Below are 18,574 nucleotides of genomic sequence, written 5' to 3' on the forward strand. Positions count from 1 at the left end.
GGGATAAAGAGTTTTGCCCCGGGGCAACGTTCCCTGATGCAGTTGCTTTGCTAAGCCAGACAGTGGGACCAGCGGGCAACCACAAGCAAGAGCCAACGGCCACCAGCAGGGACGGAGAGGGCCGAATTCATGCACAGCTCCAGGAAGGGGGAGTGATCCACATGTTCAAAGCACCATCGGCAGCTTAGCCAAGATTTTCAGAAATGACCAATAACATGTCAAACATCTGCTTTTAGGAGCCCAAGGCAACTCTTCAACTTTTCAGAGGGCAGGTGCTTATGTCTTTCAAAATAAGAGCCTTCCTGTCACGCTTTCCATGTGTTCAGGCTCCAAAGCACTCTAAGTCATTGGCTGTTCTCAAAACATCTCAGCAGCTATTATTTTAAACCTAACAAAAGCAAAAGTAATGGAAACACACACAAATGGTCCCCAAAATAGCACACTTTTCCAGGAGGTGAATGATCCCTCCCTACACATTCTCGGGACCCTACAGAGAGGGGGCACACGGGCCTGCATTGTTTTGACAGCCAGGCAGACAAACAAATACTTCTGTTTCAGCATAATATTCCCGGCACTCAAAATGTCCGCCTGAAAAAGCAATACCACAACACACTGTCGTGCCATCGATCTGACATCAGAAGACAACCTGGCAGAGCAACTGCCTGAGAGAAGCGAGGGACCACTGCCCATCCCGCACCCACGGAGCCCAGATCCCACACCTTACATAGCCTCCTCTCGCCAGCACTGCCCTTCTGCCATATCACTTTACCCATATTCCCCCATACTGGGTCGCCTACAGGGATAAAAATAAAACAACCAGTGCTAATTTCTGTTATATAGGGTCTGTCTCTCCTCCTCCGCCAAGCTTCCCTGTTATCCGTACAGAATTAATTTGCACAACAACCTTCTGAGGTAACTTAGAAGGCACAGCGGGTTTCTAACATCTAAGCTCTTTCACATTTTAAGAGTGACTATCTGAATAATTGGCAGGGAGGAGCTTGGCTGCTCTGTAATACAGAAAGCTGGCTGGAGTGCTGCTGTTAGCATGAAACAGCAGCAAAACCAATGCCCAGAACTTGAACTGAAACTGTTTGTTATTCCTTCACATCTGTACTGCAGTATTAGCCACAGGCCATGACCAAGTCTGGGCCTGCTCCTTCTGGAACTGACTTCCAGCTTCTAAACATGGGGCAGAGGGGGGAAGAGACAGAGGGGCTGGGTAGATCTGCACTAACAATACAAATAACCAAGAAACTGGAACACAAGTCCCACAGAAACTTCATGGCACATACCTCGAAGCCTGGGTACCTTTGAAAAAAACACTTGGGCAACCTGAACCTTTGGTCAGACACAGGTGGCACCATAGGGGAGGGCGGCTGTCTGGTGGTACAAAAGCAGGAGATGACGATCTTCGCACACAGGTGCCACCCGACTGCTGTGCCAGCACCAAATCAGTTGTGCACAGCATGGCAAAAAGCAGCAGTGAAATGCTCCTAACGCACATGCAGTGGTAAACTTAACACTGGGCTTGACAAGGAGACAAGACAGTAAAAAGATGGCTTTTGTTTTACTGTAGTCAACCCAGAGACATCCCATTATCTTAGTCACACTGAGGCTAGGTAACTAAATTGCCAGGTTTAATGTTTCAGGTCACATCAGGGAATACTTTTACCAGCAGATGTAAAGATCGTCCTTTGGAGTGGGTAGCACTCAAGGTCAGAGTCAGCAAATCCTACTCTAAAAATAGGCTCCAGTTTCAAAGTCGGTAAGGCTTCTTTTGTCGTCCTGCCACACTTCACAGAGTCCAGCCACCTAGAGCACCTGCCCAAGCTCACAGGTAAGCCTGATCAATACAAGTTTTCTGATGTTTTTCTTGTGCTCCTTTGCTTCCTACTATAATCTAGTTTCGTAAACCACGGAAAGGACTGAGAGCTGGCAAACTTTCCAAGGCAGCTGTATTTCCAAGGCTGTTGCAGAGAAAAAAGCTTAAAGCCATTACAGAATCAAGAAGGCTTAGAAAGTAGAATTTATTATTTTAAAAATAAAGTGGCCCTATTACAGAAATTTAATATATAAAATAGGAAATGAGGTTCTAAAACTGTATTCATATTAGAGGGAGAATTTCAATTGCAATTTTAAAAGATGGTTCTCAAAATGCAGTTTTCCAAGCATTTTGTGACATCCATCCCAGAATGTTTTTCTTTGATAATCCCTCCACCCTCCCAGTTAAATCTAACTTTTCCAATTCAATTACAATTCTCTCAGATGATACTGTGTTTAAGTTTCGTTGGGCACTCCCAAAAATATTTAACAAAATCTCAGCTTAATCTGTTTTCAATCAAGCAGTTCAGGCAACAAAGAATGAGAGCAAAAGTAAGTTTTTTAAGAGTCATCAGTGGCTTAGAAATTCATTGAAATAACTGGTAGTTTTGAATATTGACAGCAAGAGGCTTTGGGAAATAACTACACATAGGTTATGATTCTTCTACTTTTAAAACTGTTTAAAGACAAATGCATTGCAAGAACTATTTTACAGTCCCTGAATGCTTCAAGCACAAAAATGAAGAGGTGAAATAAAGAAACTGAAGCAAATGACAGCTTTTTGTCAGGACTGGGATAGGAACATAGGATTGTGTAATTCTTTACTTAAATATATTGCAGGTACCCCAGTATTTCCAGTTTTGTATGCACAGCACTTTGCTTCATTCTTCTGGGGCTCTTTTTAGAGAAAGATTTTTTTGGAAAGACTTGCTCCTCCTCCCTTCCAATAAATATTTGTACAAAATTAATTTTTTTTTTTTTGGTCTAGTGTTAGAAAAAACCATCCAAGGAACCTTTGCTTTACTGTATCTCATTCCGAGGCACAGCAAGCGTCAGGTTTACACAGGAAAGCACACATCTCTTAGTGGCTATTGGTAGCATTTAGGGCCTGAGCAAAATGTCATGGGGGTGGCATAACAGGGAGCACCACTTTTAAATTCATCTACTTAAACCACCCAACAAAGCAGGCTTTTGTTACTGCAGCTCACCAGCTCTCATCTCAGCTGATGCACTTGGAGTCATGAAAAACTTAGAAACCAAAGCACTGTTTATATTCCTCCCAAGTGTAAACACTGCACTCCAGACAGCATGCACATTGACTTCTGCAAGGAGAACTTTCCAGCGCATAAAACAACTCTCTGCTTAGTCATACTCAAATTTTGTCCTGAAAGGAAGTATGTAGCTTGCATGCTGGCTAGAAGGGAAAGAAAAAACTTTTCTTAAGAGTTCAGGAACTTACTTGATAGAATCCCTCTTGCTATTTCTGAAGACCCTCAGTCATTAAAGCTGATTTTTGTCACTCTTTAGCAATGAGAAAGTGCTTACATGTAGAAAGGTTAGTAAATTAGATTCAAGTCTTTTGTGCATCTTTCTGAAAGCATATGAGAACTGGTATTCTTCATCCTTATTTACTGTCAGGTACTTCCCTCTCTTGTACACCCTTGTTTACAGATGCTTGTTGTCCAAGATCTTATCTTAGGTGGCTATTAAACTGAAAAAAAAATAAGTAAATAAAAATACAAGCATTATTTCTGCAGTTGTCTGGAACCCACAAAGCTCAGGTTTGGACCCCTGGAAAATAGATGTTCCCTGATTTCAGTGTCCTCTGATTTCAGCAGAGCTAAATTCCTGCTACTAAATAAAAACATTCAAATATGTCAGCTTTCCATCCAACATCAAAACAGCAAACGGCAAACATTTTTCAATAACAAGCACCTCTTGCACAAAAATAATTTCTTAACCATAATTACAGGGTGTATTTTTTTCCTCCTCATTCTGCTGTTCATCTTTCAAGTTTAATGCTCATGGCAACAGATAAATTCAATCCTTCAGGTGTTTGCAGGATGCTGAAGACCTTTCATTCCCAGCTAAACCAGCAGATGTTGCAATTGCTTGGTATTTTCAGAGAGAAGTACCTTTTAGTCAATGCTTATTAGATAAAAAGCATCTGAGTACAAAACTATAGCTGGTACACACTTGTATACACCAAATTAGATTTAATAGAGCCAGCACGGAAAAAGCTGCACTGGCAAAGGTGACTGATGTTAATATGGGCTGGGAAAGCTCCCAAGTGCAGGAAACATGGGTGGTAAAGAACGTAAAATATTCTGCTATATAAATATGGACTGAAGTAGGCGTCGAGGCAGGGAAGTCCTGTGGCCAATGTCAGGCAGTCCAGAACAGCTAATAGCATTACAGTTGTTCCTTCTGAAGGAAAGAAGAAAAATCACCTTCTGTCTCCATTTTTCTTCCCACCTTTTGTTTAGCCTGTATCATTGCACACTTGTACAGCACACCACCACTGGGCTCCGATCTTACTGGGGATCTACAGCCTCAGGCACACACACACAGCCATACGCTGGCAGCCAGAGTACGCGTGCTTGGGGTGACTGCAGCTACGCAGAGGAACTCCTCCTGGGTCAGGGCAGAGGGCAGGAAAGACAGGGAGAGGGTGCATAGGTCCTTGCAAAGGACAAAGAAATACAGTCCTTCACTCTGCACCTCTGCTTTTTGTTTTCCTTTTTAAATTTCTACAGCTGACTTGGATCTTAAATCCCAGGCATGAATCCTGCCAAATTGTTTGGCATCCATAATACACAAGGCCTGCACAGCGCAAAGAGCCAAAAATATTAAGAATCATAGTATTTCGTGATGCAGATAATGACTTATAGCTTTCAGTCTCAAAGTACTCAGAAACTTCTACCACATCTGGAAAACCAGCATTAGAAATGTACACGCCATCGCTGCAGCTCTGACGTTCACATCTAAATATGAGCCTCGATTCCTGCCCCCCATCTGTGGGATTACCGAACCGCAGAGCTTGTGGCTGCTGCCTCCACAAGTATTAGCTAACCCCCTGCAGCTCTGGGGTGGCGGGGCACATCCCTTCTGTTGTACACATCTGAAAAATGGCCCTTACATCCTGCACCTTCCCAAGGCTTCCCTGGAAACATCTGAGTAGTTCAAGGGACCGAGAACAAGGTGCAGAAAGGAAACCTTTAATGGCCATATCAGTGCTCCAGGCACCAGACTGTGTTCCCTCTGTGAATTAAACAGCAGACAGACTGGCAGGTTTTCTTATCCCCTCCTTACACTTGCTCAAGCCCCTCCCCGTTTTGTTAAAAGTAAAATAAGCTAAAAAGCACTATAAACAATTCCATTTGGCAGCTGTAGAGTGGATAGCGAACATAAAGAAGAGATTCCTTTGCTATGCCTAATGCATGCTGCTTATCCAAATTAGCCACACAATTACTTCTATCAATGCAAAAATAGTTTAATGTTTTTTTTTCTAGTGCACAGCTCTCGAGAACGGCTTAAAATGCAGTGTAATTTGCCACAGTGTATGTCCTGAAGTGGCTCGCTAATGAAAAGAGGATTAACTCTCCATTATTCTGAATTACCATTTTGTGAAATCACTAACAATATTTTCATTTATATACGTATAACCCAAGGGGGGAAAATATTCCAGCCATCCAAGTGATTAACAAATAAAATTCATTAGATAACATGCACTTTGGTCTTATTTATGAAGAGAAAGATTAGGGTATAAAAATGCAGATGACTGAATTTTTATCATCCTTGTTCTGATAATACACTTAAGTCCATGACAGCATAATTGTTGAGCACCAGCAGTTCAGCATTATATTTGCACGCTGGACTGAGAAGCAGAACCCGCAAAATGAGGCAGGCAAATTGTGCCAGCTCGAGAAGCGTGCCCTGGTCCCACGGAGACATCCCCGGCACGCAGCTGGTGACCAGCCACCGCAGGGCAGCAGCAAAGGGCAGCTAACGTGGCCTGGCCTTGGTTGGCGCAGCAGGGGAAGGACAGGATGGGGATATGCAGGTTGCATCGCTTTCTGAGGAGGAGAACCTCTCTGGGACAACAGCTCCCACTGCCTGACTCCCTGTGCTGGAGCAGCACCTCCAGGAGCAGCAGGGTGCACTGTCCCTTACGGGATGGGCACAAGAACCAGCCCCACCCCAGACAGCTTGCACACCCAAGGTCACGTCCCCCAGCACAAGGCGGCACCATTCTGGCCCAGAAGGAGCAGCACCAGCAGCGGCAGGCTGCCCCGGGGTGCCTGTGTAGAGGTAGCCCCAGGTGCCACCCAGCTGCACCAGCCTAATGCCCTGCAGGGGCAGCCTCTCACCCCACAGGTCTGAAAAACACATCCAAGGCTTCACTGTCAGGGCTTGTCTTAGGCAAAGGCACCTGTATATCCACAACAGCAATAAGGACAAGCACCAAAAAATTCCAGTCAATTTTCCTCTTACTATTCGAAGTGGGCTGGCCGAGGGAATGGCCTTCCCTCAGCCCCGTTCAGTGTGCGCAGTGCAGTCAGTGAGAGATGAGGTGAGATACCTGGTTCCTGCTGAGACACAAACCTCTCTGTCTTCCTCCCCACCCAAATACTTCATGGGAATTAATTCCAGAGCTCAGGTAGCCCGCCAGCCCCTTCCTCCCCCTCCTCCTGGTCAAACTCTGTTACTTCATACCTAGTCTAGAGTCGATCCAAAATGCATCTTTTATTAGAGGAATTTCAACTGATGCTTGCTTGTGCTCTAAATCAATTTAAAAATCCCTGCAGTAGATAGCATTGGCAAGGAATAAAAAACAAGGTTCAAGGAGCATATGGCTTCCCAGGACAGAGAGAGGAGTACTTCTCATAGGTCTAACTTTCAGAGAACTTACCAAGCTTCAGACTGAAATGGTGTTACAGTACCACAAACGATCGTTTGCAGATGTAATTGTCCTGTTTTGAGGTCTGCAGTCTCAGAGCAGGACTGCTGCTGTAACAAAAACCCATGTGCTGTGGCTACCAAACATAAATACTGATTTCATTTCTCTCTCTTCCTCCCCTCCCCTTTTACAGAGCCATGAATAAACGCTCAGTCAGTCCCTCGGCATCAAGGCTCTCACGCGAAGATAATTCCTTACTAGACAAATAGCCACTCTTATCAAGTTCTAGATAACAGCCTGTTCACTTTCAAAGTCAGACAGCGTTAGATTTGTATCTCTGACAGTCCAGCATTATTTACTTTGTTGGGTCTGCATATAGAGTTAACATAACCCTGAAAGGCAAAGGGCACTCCTAGGGAATAGCTACCGGAGGCACAGAAATGGGACTTCGCGTTACTCGCAAGCACACAAGACTGAGCACAAGGCAAGTTTGCTAAAAACAAACTCTCAGAGCCCCTTATGCATCTCAGAGGACCACTTAGCTAAACATCATCATGTTTTAGGAAGCTTGGCTGAAAGATAGATCCCCTTGCCAGTGAAAGCAAGCCAATTTTTGAACAAAGGTGTATACGTGCCAAACAAAAACTGACTCCACAATCTTTCCTAGCTTTGGAGTGTGAAACCAGGCTTTGCTTGGCTTTTTCAAGCCCTACAGAGAAACAGAACACGACAGGCACAAAAGAGCCCAAACCAACAAATGGACCCCCCTGGGGATGCAGGATGTCAGTGAAAAATGGTCATCCTGCTTGCAGGAAGGCTCTGTAACTACCCAAATTTTTGTCATGAAAAGGCCACAGATGTCACCAGTTGCCAACAAAAACAAAATGCGTGAGTCACTACTCTCTCCCTGCAATTTTTTCCTCAAGTAATCAAAAACTTAAAAACGAACATAACTTGAAACCCGCCTGACCTAAAGGTACCCAACACATCACGTGTGGACGCCAGCTGCCTCGTCTGTCAGGGCAGGGCAGTGCCACGCCTGAGCCCCTGAGCGCAGCACTGCACGGCTGCAGCCGCCCTGCACGCACAGCTGGCACGGTTGCTGCTGGTGCAGGGGTTCCCGTATCACACACACTTCACTGGGTTCCACCCAAGGTCCTTCAGCTGCACAGGGCCAGGAAAGTTAAACACAGATTAAAGAAAGAAGAATCACACAGCAAACTAACAAAATCTGTTTAAGGGACAAGAATGTTCTCATAAACCCATGTTCCCTGCCGTACCCTATGGCAGTGTCTTTGTAACAGCAGGGATGGGGAAGGTGCTGTGACTCAAGACAGTCAGTGGCCATCCCGTAGACGAGCCTTTAGCTTCACCCACCAGCTTCAGGCTGCCCTGAGAGCTCCCACTGCTCATAGTGTCAGTGCCCACTTCCTTAGTGAGGCACAGCCCTGAAGGGAAGCAGCAAGGATGGAGACCACGTAACTGGGGTACGACTAATGAGCCAGCAACTGAGGGATGCCAACCATCTAAGGGAACACTAAATTAGGATGGCAGCTGGGGAAATCACAGCAGGCAGAAGAAAATCTGGAGCTCGAAGAGATGCAAAAAGCTGATAGCAAAAGATTCAATACTAGCAGACAGATCTGACACATGATAGCATGTCCAAGAAACATGTTGTTCTCCACAATGTTAACGATACTCTGATTTTAGCTACAAGTTAACATCACACCACTGTTCCCTTCTGTACTACATGCTTATCAGTGCTCCTACCACTCAGTGTGTGTGCATCTACATTTTAAAAATAAAAATATTAAGCCTGAAAGCCTGGAAAGAAGGAGGTCCTTGCTCCTTAGCAAGAGCCCATCCTGCTAAACAATATTTTGTCAGTCAGTGGGAAGGGAATTGGTTCTAAAAAGCAAACTCTTGTTCCTGGAAATAGCCTGTGTGGTTCATTGCGCAGGTCTGCAGTAACATCTAGAATGTACAGAAGTGGTGCACTCAGCTCTGACCTGAATGGGCATGCTCGATCTCACTGGGTTGCTGAAAATCACATACAGGAGAAGCCTTTAGGAGACCTGCTCTTAATGATAACACATCTTACATTTTCCCCACTGAGTTCTACTAGCTACTCCAGATTCCTTGGATCAGGCTGTTACACCTGCCAAATTCTTACCAGTGGATTTTCCAAGAAACAAATTCCCAGTGGCAATCGAACTTTGGCAGTCACAACACCTTGGCTTTTGTTCCCGTTGCTGGTGAGCTCACACAACGTATTCCTCACCTGGTCCAGGGGAGGCAGAAATCCAGGCGACAGTTTGTGTGCGCCACTCAGCAGGTACATGCACCTCACACCTGGCCAGTGCTGCCCCCAGCGCCCGAGCCAGAGCAGAACTCGCTGGCTTTGTGATTCTCGCCTTCACATTCTGTTTTGGTTGCGTTCCAGCTTCCTGCACGGCCCGGGCACACCACGCCATGGACAAAACGCCATCAGCAGGTTTGAACACTGGGAAGAAAAACGCATACATGGCAATCAAAGTAGATCCTGATGAGGATTACTGCACCCCAGGTGCATTTGAATTGGAGCGACTCTTCTGGAAAGGATGCCCAAAGTACACTCATGTCAATGAAGTCTGGCCCAACCTCTACATAGGAGATGAGTAAGTGCCCACTACCTCTGCGTAGATGATGAGTAAGCATACATAGTACATCTCCTCTACATAGGAGATGAGTAAGCTGTACTAGGTACAGCTCACAAACAGAACAAGGTGTTTCTCTCCTCCTCATCCCTATTAGGTAGTACTGAGCGGTGACAACCTGTTTTGATGAGCTACTGACAGATACCAGAGCTCAGAGCAGTCGACGTGCCATGGACCTTCCAAAACACATGTACACAGTTTGGGTTGCTGCTGCTCCAAGGAAGCACTAGTGTGCAGAGGAATCTACTGTGAAACACCGAGCAATAGAGTGGTCATGGCACTAGCACAGCCTGCAGAGGTTGAAGCTAGTCACTTCTAGTTTTACACCACTCATTTTAAAATCATTAATTTCAAGCGGTAACTTGTCATTTATCTCCGAGTGAAAGTCTTTCCACAGTTGCACTGACTGAAGGGCACTTTCTAGCTCTGTTGTACCATAGCTTTGTGCCATAGCTTAGGTTGGTTTGAACCCAAAACATAATTCTTGAAAAGTCACTGAAAAGGCAGCCGAACTTGCAGTGGTATTTCTGTGCTTCCAAGCCTATGCCCGCATAACGGAGTACTCTGCATTTCCAAATTGCTGAAGAGATTAAAACAAATGGTACCCTGCTGAAAGGCAAAGCTGCAGAGATGCATCTCACTGATCAGACCAAATGTGATTTGGAAACAAACAAACAAAAAACAATCCTGCAAAACAGACTTAGCTCTGCTGAACACAGGACTAAGCTAAAACAGGCTATTCTGACATGTAGAGCCAACTGACACAGCAGGCAGGCCATCAGAAAATCCCCCAACCCAAACCCTGGGCAGAGCAAGGGAGCCTTTCTTACCCCTTAGGCATTTTTGGTACACTTCCATTTTCCTCCACACCCTTCCCTAACATGACATTTACTTTACACCATCACTCTAAGGCACAAGCAGGAGCCCCACTGACTCCAAAGCTCTCAATAATTTTTTTAAAAGGTCCTAAAATTCATCTGTTACCAGCTTATAAAAGAAGAAAGATACACAGCTCTGGAAGTTATGAGGCTCCTAATATCATCGACCAATTACTTTTGTGGCGCCAGAGGCAACAGAGAGACACACTGGAGATCTGGGCTTTAACCAAGCAGGGGCTGCCACTGGGTGGGGGGGGAAGACTGTCTGCTCAAGAACAAGAGACAATAGGTTTGAGTTGTTTTCTCCCCATCCTATCCTGCCCCTTTTGTTAAATATTTCTAGTTTGAGATTCAGCAAAAAGCAACAGCTTCTTCTGGCATTCATTTCCTACTTCCCTGTTCAAAGTCACCAGAACTATTCTGAATGACGTGGTTAGAAGAATTTCCCTCTTACCTCTATGATAAAGCTCCAGCTTTGCCCTCTGAGCAAAGGGGCCCAACGAGACAACGGGTCTTTGGCCAGCTGTAGTCTCTAAGCGCAGGACACTCTCCCACTGACTGTCATTGTTCCTGTCACGGCGGCTTGTTACACCTTGCAGCTGAGTAACTGCTACGAGCTGAGACTGAATAAAATGCACACTTCCACTTAGCACAAAGTAAGCAGAGGTACGGAAAAACAGGCTTCTTGAGAGAGATTTACAGCTACACCCATTTAATCTGGGCAGCTGTTTATTTCTGCAGGGGACAGGTCCTGAGTCAGGAGGAAAAGCAATGGTGCTTCAAGGGGAAACAAGTCCCCCACACAACCAATAAAAGTGAGAAAGTCAACAGGGAAGGAAAAAGAAGTGGGGAGCGGGTGTGTGCAGGGGGTGAACACAAATAAAGCTCCACCAGAAAATGGGGCTCCCAACAAGATGATTATCATCAGCCAGCTGAGGGCAAGCTTGACAGCTAGCACCAGAAAATTCAAGATGAGAACTGGTCTGCAGGCAAGATGTAGGTTTCGTTACCAGAAGAGGCACTCGATTTGAAACAGGCAAGGTCCAGGGACCTCTAATATTTTTCCTCAGCCAGCTCCACATCTTACCTCTGACCAACAGCTTCCCCTTCAGTGTGTCAGGGGGGTTTGTATTGTTTTATTTTAAGATCCTACTGTAGCCCTGGTCACCGAAGAGCTGCCATGGAGACATGAACAGATGTTGGGTGTATTTGCATCCTTAGCCATGCTAAATTAAGGTTGATCTTAAAAGAATTTAGTGGAGCTCATCAACAAAATCAAGTGAACAGACACATGCAGAGTTTATCTTCAGAGCTTTCACATCTGTGCTTCATTCCTGCCTCCTGCATTTACAAGGTTAACAGGACTTGTGACTGCTTATGGAAATGCTAATTAATTACCCTGACTACGTAACCACATCTTCCATCTAATGCAATACAGGCTATCAAGGAGCCCTGTGAGGCCACTCAATCCCTTTGTTACAAGGCTTCACTGCAGATGTTGCCCAGAGGCAATGAAATCTCCATGAGCCTGTCAGGCCCAGAATAATCAAAGCCTCAAAATATAACATGCTGTGTTCAGCTCCAATTGAAATTTTCCTCCAGCAAGTTCCAAGGACTTTTAAAAGACCAGACGCTGGAACTTGCAGGAGACAGCCCAGTGATAGGAATAAAGACTGCTTTGCCAAGATTTTGATTCATCTGCTACCAGGATTAGTGCCTGCCTTTGTCCTCCTCACATCCAGAAGCCTTCTAAAGAAATGGAAAAGCAGCTTTGTCTTGCTTCCTTCTCTCACCGGTCACCAGGTTACTTGCATGGGCAGTTTTACTGGCTAATCCCAAACCTGCCTGGTTCACTGATACAGCACGGAAAATCTCTGCCAGACACACAGCTTGTCGTTTCTTCTTTGTGGCTTGTCAGTGATTGCCTCGTTGCTCAACACGACGTTTATGATTCCACATTCCTGAGTTTCAATGAATATTTTAACTAAAGACAAAGAGCTCCTAACATTTTTATTTCCTCTTAGCCATCTTCTACCTCTCATTAGGATTTAAGACAATTTCAAGTCTTACTGTGCTCTCAAACTACTTCCGTAGGAAATATTCTGGAGACTAATTCCTTACAGGTTATAGACTTTTGGATAGGCACCTGAACTGAGCCTGCACTTCAGGTCTGCTTGTTCCTGTAGAGCCCCAGGAGTTACAGTTTTGAGAACTAACACACGTAAGGCTCAACAAAGCATACAGGTAGCTCACACCTACAGACCGAAGCCTATGATAATTAAAATATATAACTTTAAATACGTTCTTGACTCATGCTCTCCCCTTTCCCTTCTCCAGAAAACAATACAGTACGTTTCTTTCCAAGTGACTAAGTAGAAGGACAATTTATGTTAATCTAGAAGAAAACAGATGGGACTCACTCAGGGCAACAAATAGTTACCTCCCACTGGTTAGCATTATGAACTCCTAGGACTTATGTGAGTATTAATCATAGAAAAACAGGAGAGCATGTAGATTTAGATTATAACAACACTCATGAGGACATAGTTTCAACTCTTAGTATGAGAATCTGCCAGCTCTAACAGCAGTTTAACAATCCAGAAAATCAGATCTGTATCACTGGACAATAAACTTCTTAAAACACCAACTGTTTCCAAGACAAGTAACACTTGTCATCCAGCCTTCCCCAGACAACATCCCAGTCTACTGATGATTTCTAACACTTGATGAGGCACACAAGCTGGGACAAGGAACTGGCGACATCAAATGTGTTTGATATCTTTGCTATATAGACAGCTGAGAGGAATTTCCTTTATATATGTTGTATCACTTACAGAAACGCATGCACACACAAGAAAAAAATCTACCATTTGGGGCTACAGGAAAACTGGCTGCTAAATCTTTTCCTACTACAAGTTATGAAGATCTTGTTCAGTACTTTCACTGGTACCAAAAAATCCTTCTAATTCACACTGAGCAGGAGGTATCCACAGAAACGGAGCAACACCTCAGAAGGAAAAGGGGATACAATGCTACACTATCACTAGACTCCCTCAATGCTACAGGAAATTGGGTCAGTATTATTGGAAATTCTCTACATCTCTCCTCAGGAGGGAGAGCTGCCAGATTTTCTTAAGAAAGTGTCAGTATTGCCTATATTCAGGATGCTTCTTTCTGACACTGACCATCTGGTAAGTTACCATCCTGCATTAAGCTTCCCTTCAGTGTTTAAGAAAATGGAAAAGTTTGAGAACAACAATTCCTCTTCTAGTACTGTGTTGCCTCAGATTTCCTTGTGTTTTGTCAATCTGGGTCACATCTATCTGTGGGCTTTAGGAGCCTATGCTAAAAACATGCTTGCATTGCTCAACCTTTACACCAAGTTTAAGAGACTTGGCTCTACTTGTTGCTCACAAATGTACCAGTTGTCTAGTCAGCCAGTACCAGCTATGAAGAGCCGACTTTCTAGTGCAGGGAGCTGCTCTGCCCACTTTCCTCATGAGGAATCTCACAGAATTCCTTCCCTCCTTTTAGATGTGCTTGAAATTTTGTCATAAGCCACCCTTATTAACTGCTGTTAAGATAATTAATACTCGATGTGAAGGTGCAGGCTGTGGCCCTTGCAAGTTGTTTTTCCCTCTCTTCCAAATCCCATTGGTTTGGGCACCTTCCTGACAGAAGTAGCTGGACTAAAGCTTGTTCACGGCAGTATTTTGAAAAGAGAAAAAAGAGAATTTGTACACTGGAGATGGCAAATTAAAATGAAGGATTTTCTTTTACATTATAGCTACTTTACTTATATTGTTGCTTTCAGAAGGCCAAATTTGCTGCAGCACTTGCCTTTTCTTGTACAACTCTTGGCTTTAAAACTGACAGCAGGCACAGTTAAAGTCTTGGGCGTGTCCTTTACGTGCCCTTGCACAGCCTATGAAATGTAAATATTCCTTTAGGAACCATCTGAAAGCAGATGACATTTTTGTTTGGGTCAGTTGGTCCCTCTGGGTGGTGGTCTGATATTATGAATATATCCCTACGTGAAAGTTATTTCACCTCTGACTTCCACCACTTAGGTGGCATTCCCATATCAAAGTAGTCCCCCTTGCCTTGGAACTTTCAAAACATCTTTACGAGTCCATCTGTCCTACAGTAAATGCAGGGTCTGATTCAGCAAAGCACTGAGCTTTTGCTTATCCTGCTTTGCTCTACAGAAAGGTACTTATGGGTATGCTTAACTTTTAGCATATGTTTATGTGCTCTGAACTGAAGAGCTGATGAGTTTTTACATGGGACCAATCTGCCCAGTTCATCCCTTACTAAAATGAATTATACTGAAATTTTAACTGCTATCTCCCAGTGCCACACTTCACCTCCTCTGTGTAGAAACACATTCAGGGCAGCCACTGGAGACCACAACTGCATCATGTAAGAGGAAATCAAGTGCTAATAGCACAGATGGTGAAGATGTACAAAATGAAAACAGTTGAAAGAGTAATCAAATGCTTATGGCTTCACCTACACTGGCAATTGTAGCAAATTCCTCTTTACAATATCTACTTTAAATTCAATCACCATCACAAAAATTGAAATATTAATTGCATTTTATTAGGAAATAGAAGCACTCAAAGTGGGGAAAAAAGCAAATATTGTTAGCTTGACTGTTAGAGTCTGGTATTGAGCCAATTACCAGGGGAAAACTGTGCAACTTTCAGCTGAAAGTGAATTAGCAATTGCAAAATAAATCCTCCAAAATGGTACACGATTCGTACAACAGTCTCTGCTATCTAACTATCCCATGCTATTAGTCACCTCAACCAACTGGATACTTGCAAATATTGATGCTTGATGTATTCTTTCTGTTCATCTAAAATAATGATGGTTCGAACATGGTAAAAACTGCCAGGAATATCAAAAGTATTCCCCAGTTTTCCTTGTGATATAACCAGGAGTAGCAGGCAAGATGAAACAAACAAAAATAAATAGGCTGCGGTTAGAATAAGGAGGCAGTGAAGGGTACTTCCACAATAGTATCTACACTACAGATTCAGCTGAGGTTGAAAAGCAAGCCAGTCCTACACAGAAAGCTGTAGCTCACTGGGTGACTGAAGTTGGTCCAAGCAAACATGTCAAGGGGCACGGTCACATTTGCATTTTCAGCTGTATGGTCCCCCTACATGAGAACTTAAAAGCCTACTTCTGGCTCTCTGCTAACTGGCAAACAACATGCTGCAGATACAGCATGAACTATATGATGGCAATGGCAGTCTCAACACATGCAACGCCTGCCCCACAGCTTTTATTATCAAAATAAAAAGATGGATTATGGGAGTAAAAAGGCAGATCAGTATGACTAGCAGGGGTCCAACTGCGCTGTTTGCCTAGCTTCTGGGGAAAGGTTTCAGAAGAATTAAGAAAGTTTTCAAAAGAATAGCAGAAGCATCTTTTATGAAAGCATACTTATCAAGTGTAAGACTCTGGGGATGGAATGGAAGGAAAAAGCACGTGAGTACTTCCTAAAATCTTAGTTTTAGTATATGAAGTTTGAAAAAAGCACTCTCATTCCTGAAAGAGTAAATATCACTTAAGCTCCTCAAAGACACATATTCCAGAGCTCAAGACAGGCATCTCTTGCAATCCTGTGAACACTATTTTATATTGCACAGTAACTGTATCCTAAGCACCAAGAAAAATTGAATATACACTCTCATGTCAAAAACAGTAGAGTAAATAACTCCCCAGGTATCTCCTTGGTACACTTACAATTTACTTAAAAGAAGAGATTTCACAGAAGATGATTTAGTTAAGTCTAAGCACTTACAATGAGCTTTGTACATCAGCATTCAGGGTAGATCTGTTGCTGCTCCTCCCTCCCTTTGCAGGCCCTGGGCAGTGCTGAGTGAGCAGGGTGTAAGTGAGCATACAGCCACGCTCCAACAGGCCAAGGCAAAGGCCGGTCTGAATCCCGATGCAAAATGAACACCTGTCTTGTGTTTAATTAGAAAGAGGAGGAGGACTAATCCCATGCTGGGCCCCAAACTCACAGCACGCAGCTATGTGCCAGGCTGGGTGGGGAAGACATGTGACAGGAAGGGGAAAAACAGAAAAGCCTGGAGAACCAGGAAGTTTCCTCAAAGCCAGGACACTAGGCCCTGACCTAAAAACCTTTGGCATTTTAAGCACTGAAAGATTAGGCAGCATAGGAGCAAATGGATGGATATAGGTTTAAGATTTTCATACTGAAACAAATAAATAAGGACTGTACACAACCAGCCCAGTGCATCTAACCAACTCCAATTCCCAGGAGCTCAGCCAGACTGAGCTGACTGCTTATGCAGCTAGTGAAAGACAGTACCTCTTCATTCTGACCTCCTATTAAAACAACGGGAACACTTCAAAAAGATCCTGAGCCATAGAAAAAGACTGTAAGCACACCTGTCAGAAACATATGCAATAGATGCACTCACTAGGACAAAAGGCAGTCTCCTGAGAAACTAATCTAGGAAAAAGGAAAATTGGATTCCAGGTGAATGTAATAGTGTCAAATGTTAATATGGTTATCATGTGAGCTACTCGTTGACATTATCCTTGCTCAGAGCATCATCCTCATTTAATTCAAATGCTTTTTATTAGCCTGAGCAGTGCTTGCAGAAACCAAGTTTGGTCGTATCTATAGTAGGCCATCAAAACTTGCTTCAGTTTTCCACTGACTGTAACTACAGTGCAATACCACTTGCTATTAAGCACGTAGGACTTGCAGCAATTCTAGCTGAACAGTTTTCATCTGAAAACATCAATCTTTCAATTGTTGGATTCATGCTTTGGGCCAAGTCCAGTGAATGGAAAACTTTTCCCTCTATTCCAGGATCAAGGAGGCAAAATGAAATAAGACCATTTGGAAGCAGAATTTGTAGTTGACATCAAGCATGTCAATTTGGCCAAAACCAGTGGTTATTTACTACCCCTTTACTCTTTAGATGGTACAACATTTTAACAGTTTGGTGTTTTATTGTTGATTTGTTTTTAGAAGCATTGGCCATCTTTACAGGCCAACACTTAAATGCCTCTGCCGGCCAAGTATATACAGCACATCTAACTCAAGAAAGAGAATTCTAAGGAGTAAGTCTCCTAAAATGAGGCATAAAAAGAAAAGTCTAAGTCAATCACTGCAACAAGAACACAAAAAGAAGGAGTGAATACTGTCTGACCTGAGGTGAAGGTAGAAACTCACAGCACTAGCAGCAAGATACGACTGCCTCTCTGTCCTCTAGAGTCTACTGAACTTAGGCAGGGATCACATCACTAACTCAATTTTTATTTACTTTTAAAATCATTGCATGATGGATGTGACATTATTTCATGGAAAAAAATGCCAGCAGGGTCATGATATTCCCATTCCTGTCCAGAAAGGAATTTCTGTAGCGAGAAGAATCTACTCAGAACAGCCAATTATTATGAACTTAATTTAAATCAGAAAGAGCATAGGTAAGACCTTCAGCATCTATACCCCAGTTAACTACTCTAATCACTAGGTTCTTGACTGCTCAGAGTGGGATTTTGACTTTGACAGAGGGTGGGAAGGTGGAGTCAACTTCAAGCCATTCTGAGCTGTCACCACCAGAGTTATGAAACACAACAGGTAGCTCAGAATGACACTTTGTGTGACAGCAAATACATTTACACATTGAAATGTTCAGGAAACATTCACAGGGAGAGGTACTTTTGGTTGGAAAAAGCTGTTTCACATCATGCACTAATTCATTTATGGCAGCAGTAGTTAGTGAAAATATATTAACAGAATAAAGCCTATAGAATTTTTTCTTCTTTGTAAAAAGCTCAGTAATCTTCCTATGCACTAATGAAACTTGACAGCTTTTCCAGAACAAAACTTTCCAGAATTAAAAGCTTTCTGTAACAGAATTGTTCAGACAAAAATGAATTTTTACGTGCCTGACCACAAATTCTGTACTTTTTTGAGGGATTTCAGGCATCTGACAAGCACTTACAGCAGGTACTGGACACACAAAAACCTAGGATTTCCTCCTCTATCTCACATCCCTTGTCCAAGAGAAGAGAGAACAAAAATACATATATTAAGCTAAAAATATTACTTTCAGCTTTCACTCAAGGCTGATAACCAATTTTCATATCTAGTTCTTTTTGCTTTACATCTCTGGTTTAACCCAACATGACAGTAGAAGGAACCTGATAGGGAGCTGTGACCACAGGAAGGGTGTGTGTTTTTTTTTTTTTTTTCCTAAAGAATAAATGGGGGGGGGGGGGGG

General features: G+C 43.4%; 1 protein-coding gene across 1 annotated transcript in view; it reads left to right on the plus strand.

Moving 5' to 3' along the window:
* The first annotated feature begins 1,709 nt into the window (after positions 1-1,709).
* Positions 1,710-18,574, plus strand: part of LOC118168945 (dual specificity phosphatase DUPD1) — a 23,498-nt gene continuing 6,633 nt past the window's right edge. The window contains exons 1-2 of the mRNA XM_035329783.1: positions 1,710-1,837; positions 9,165-9,378. Coding sequence (XP_035185674.1) covers positions 9,194-9,378 — 185 coding nt within the window. The 5' untranslated portion in view covers positions 1,710-1,837; positions 9,165-9,193. The remainder of the gene's footprint in view (positions 1,838-9,164; positions 9,379-18,574) is intronic.

The sequence above is a fragment of the Oxyura jamaicensis genome, chromosome 6, assembly GCF_011077185.1.
Source record: "Oxyura jamaicensis isolate SHBP4307 breed ruddy duck chromosome 6, BPBGC_Ojam_1.0, whole genome shotgun sequence".
NCBI classification, from domain to species: Eukaryota; Metazoa; Chordata; class Aves; order Anseriformes; family Anatidae; genus Oxyura; species Oxyura jamaicensis.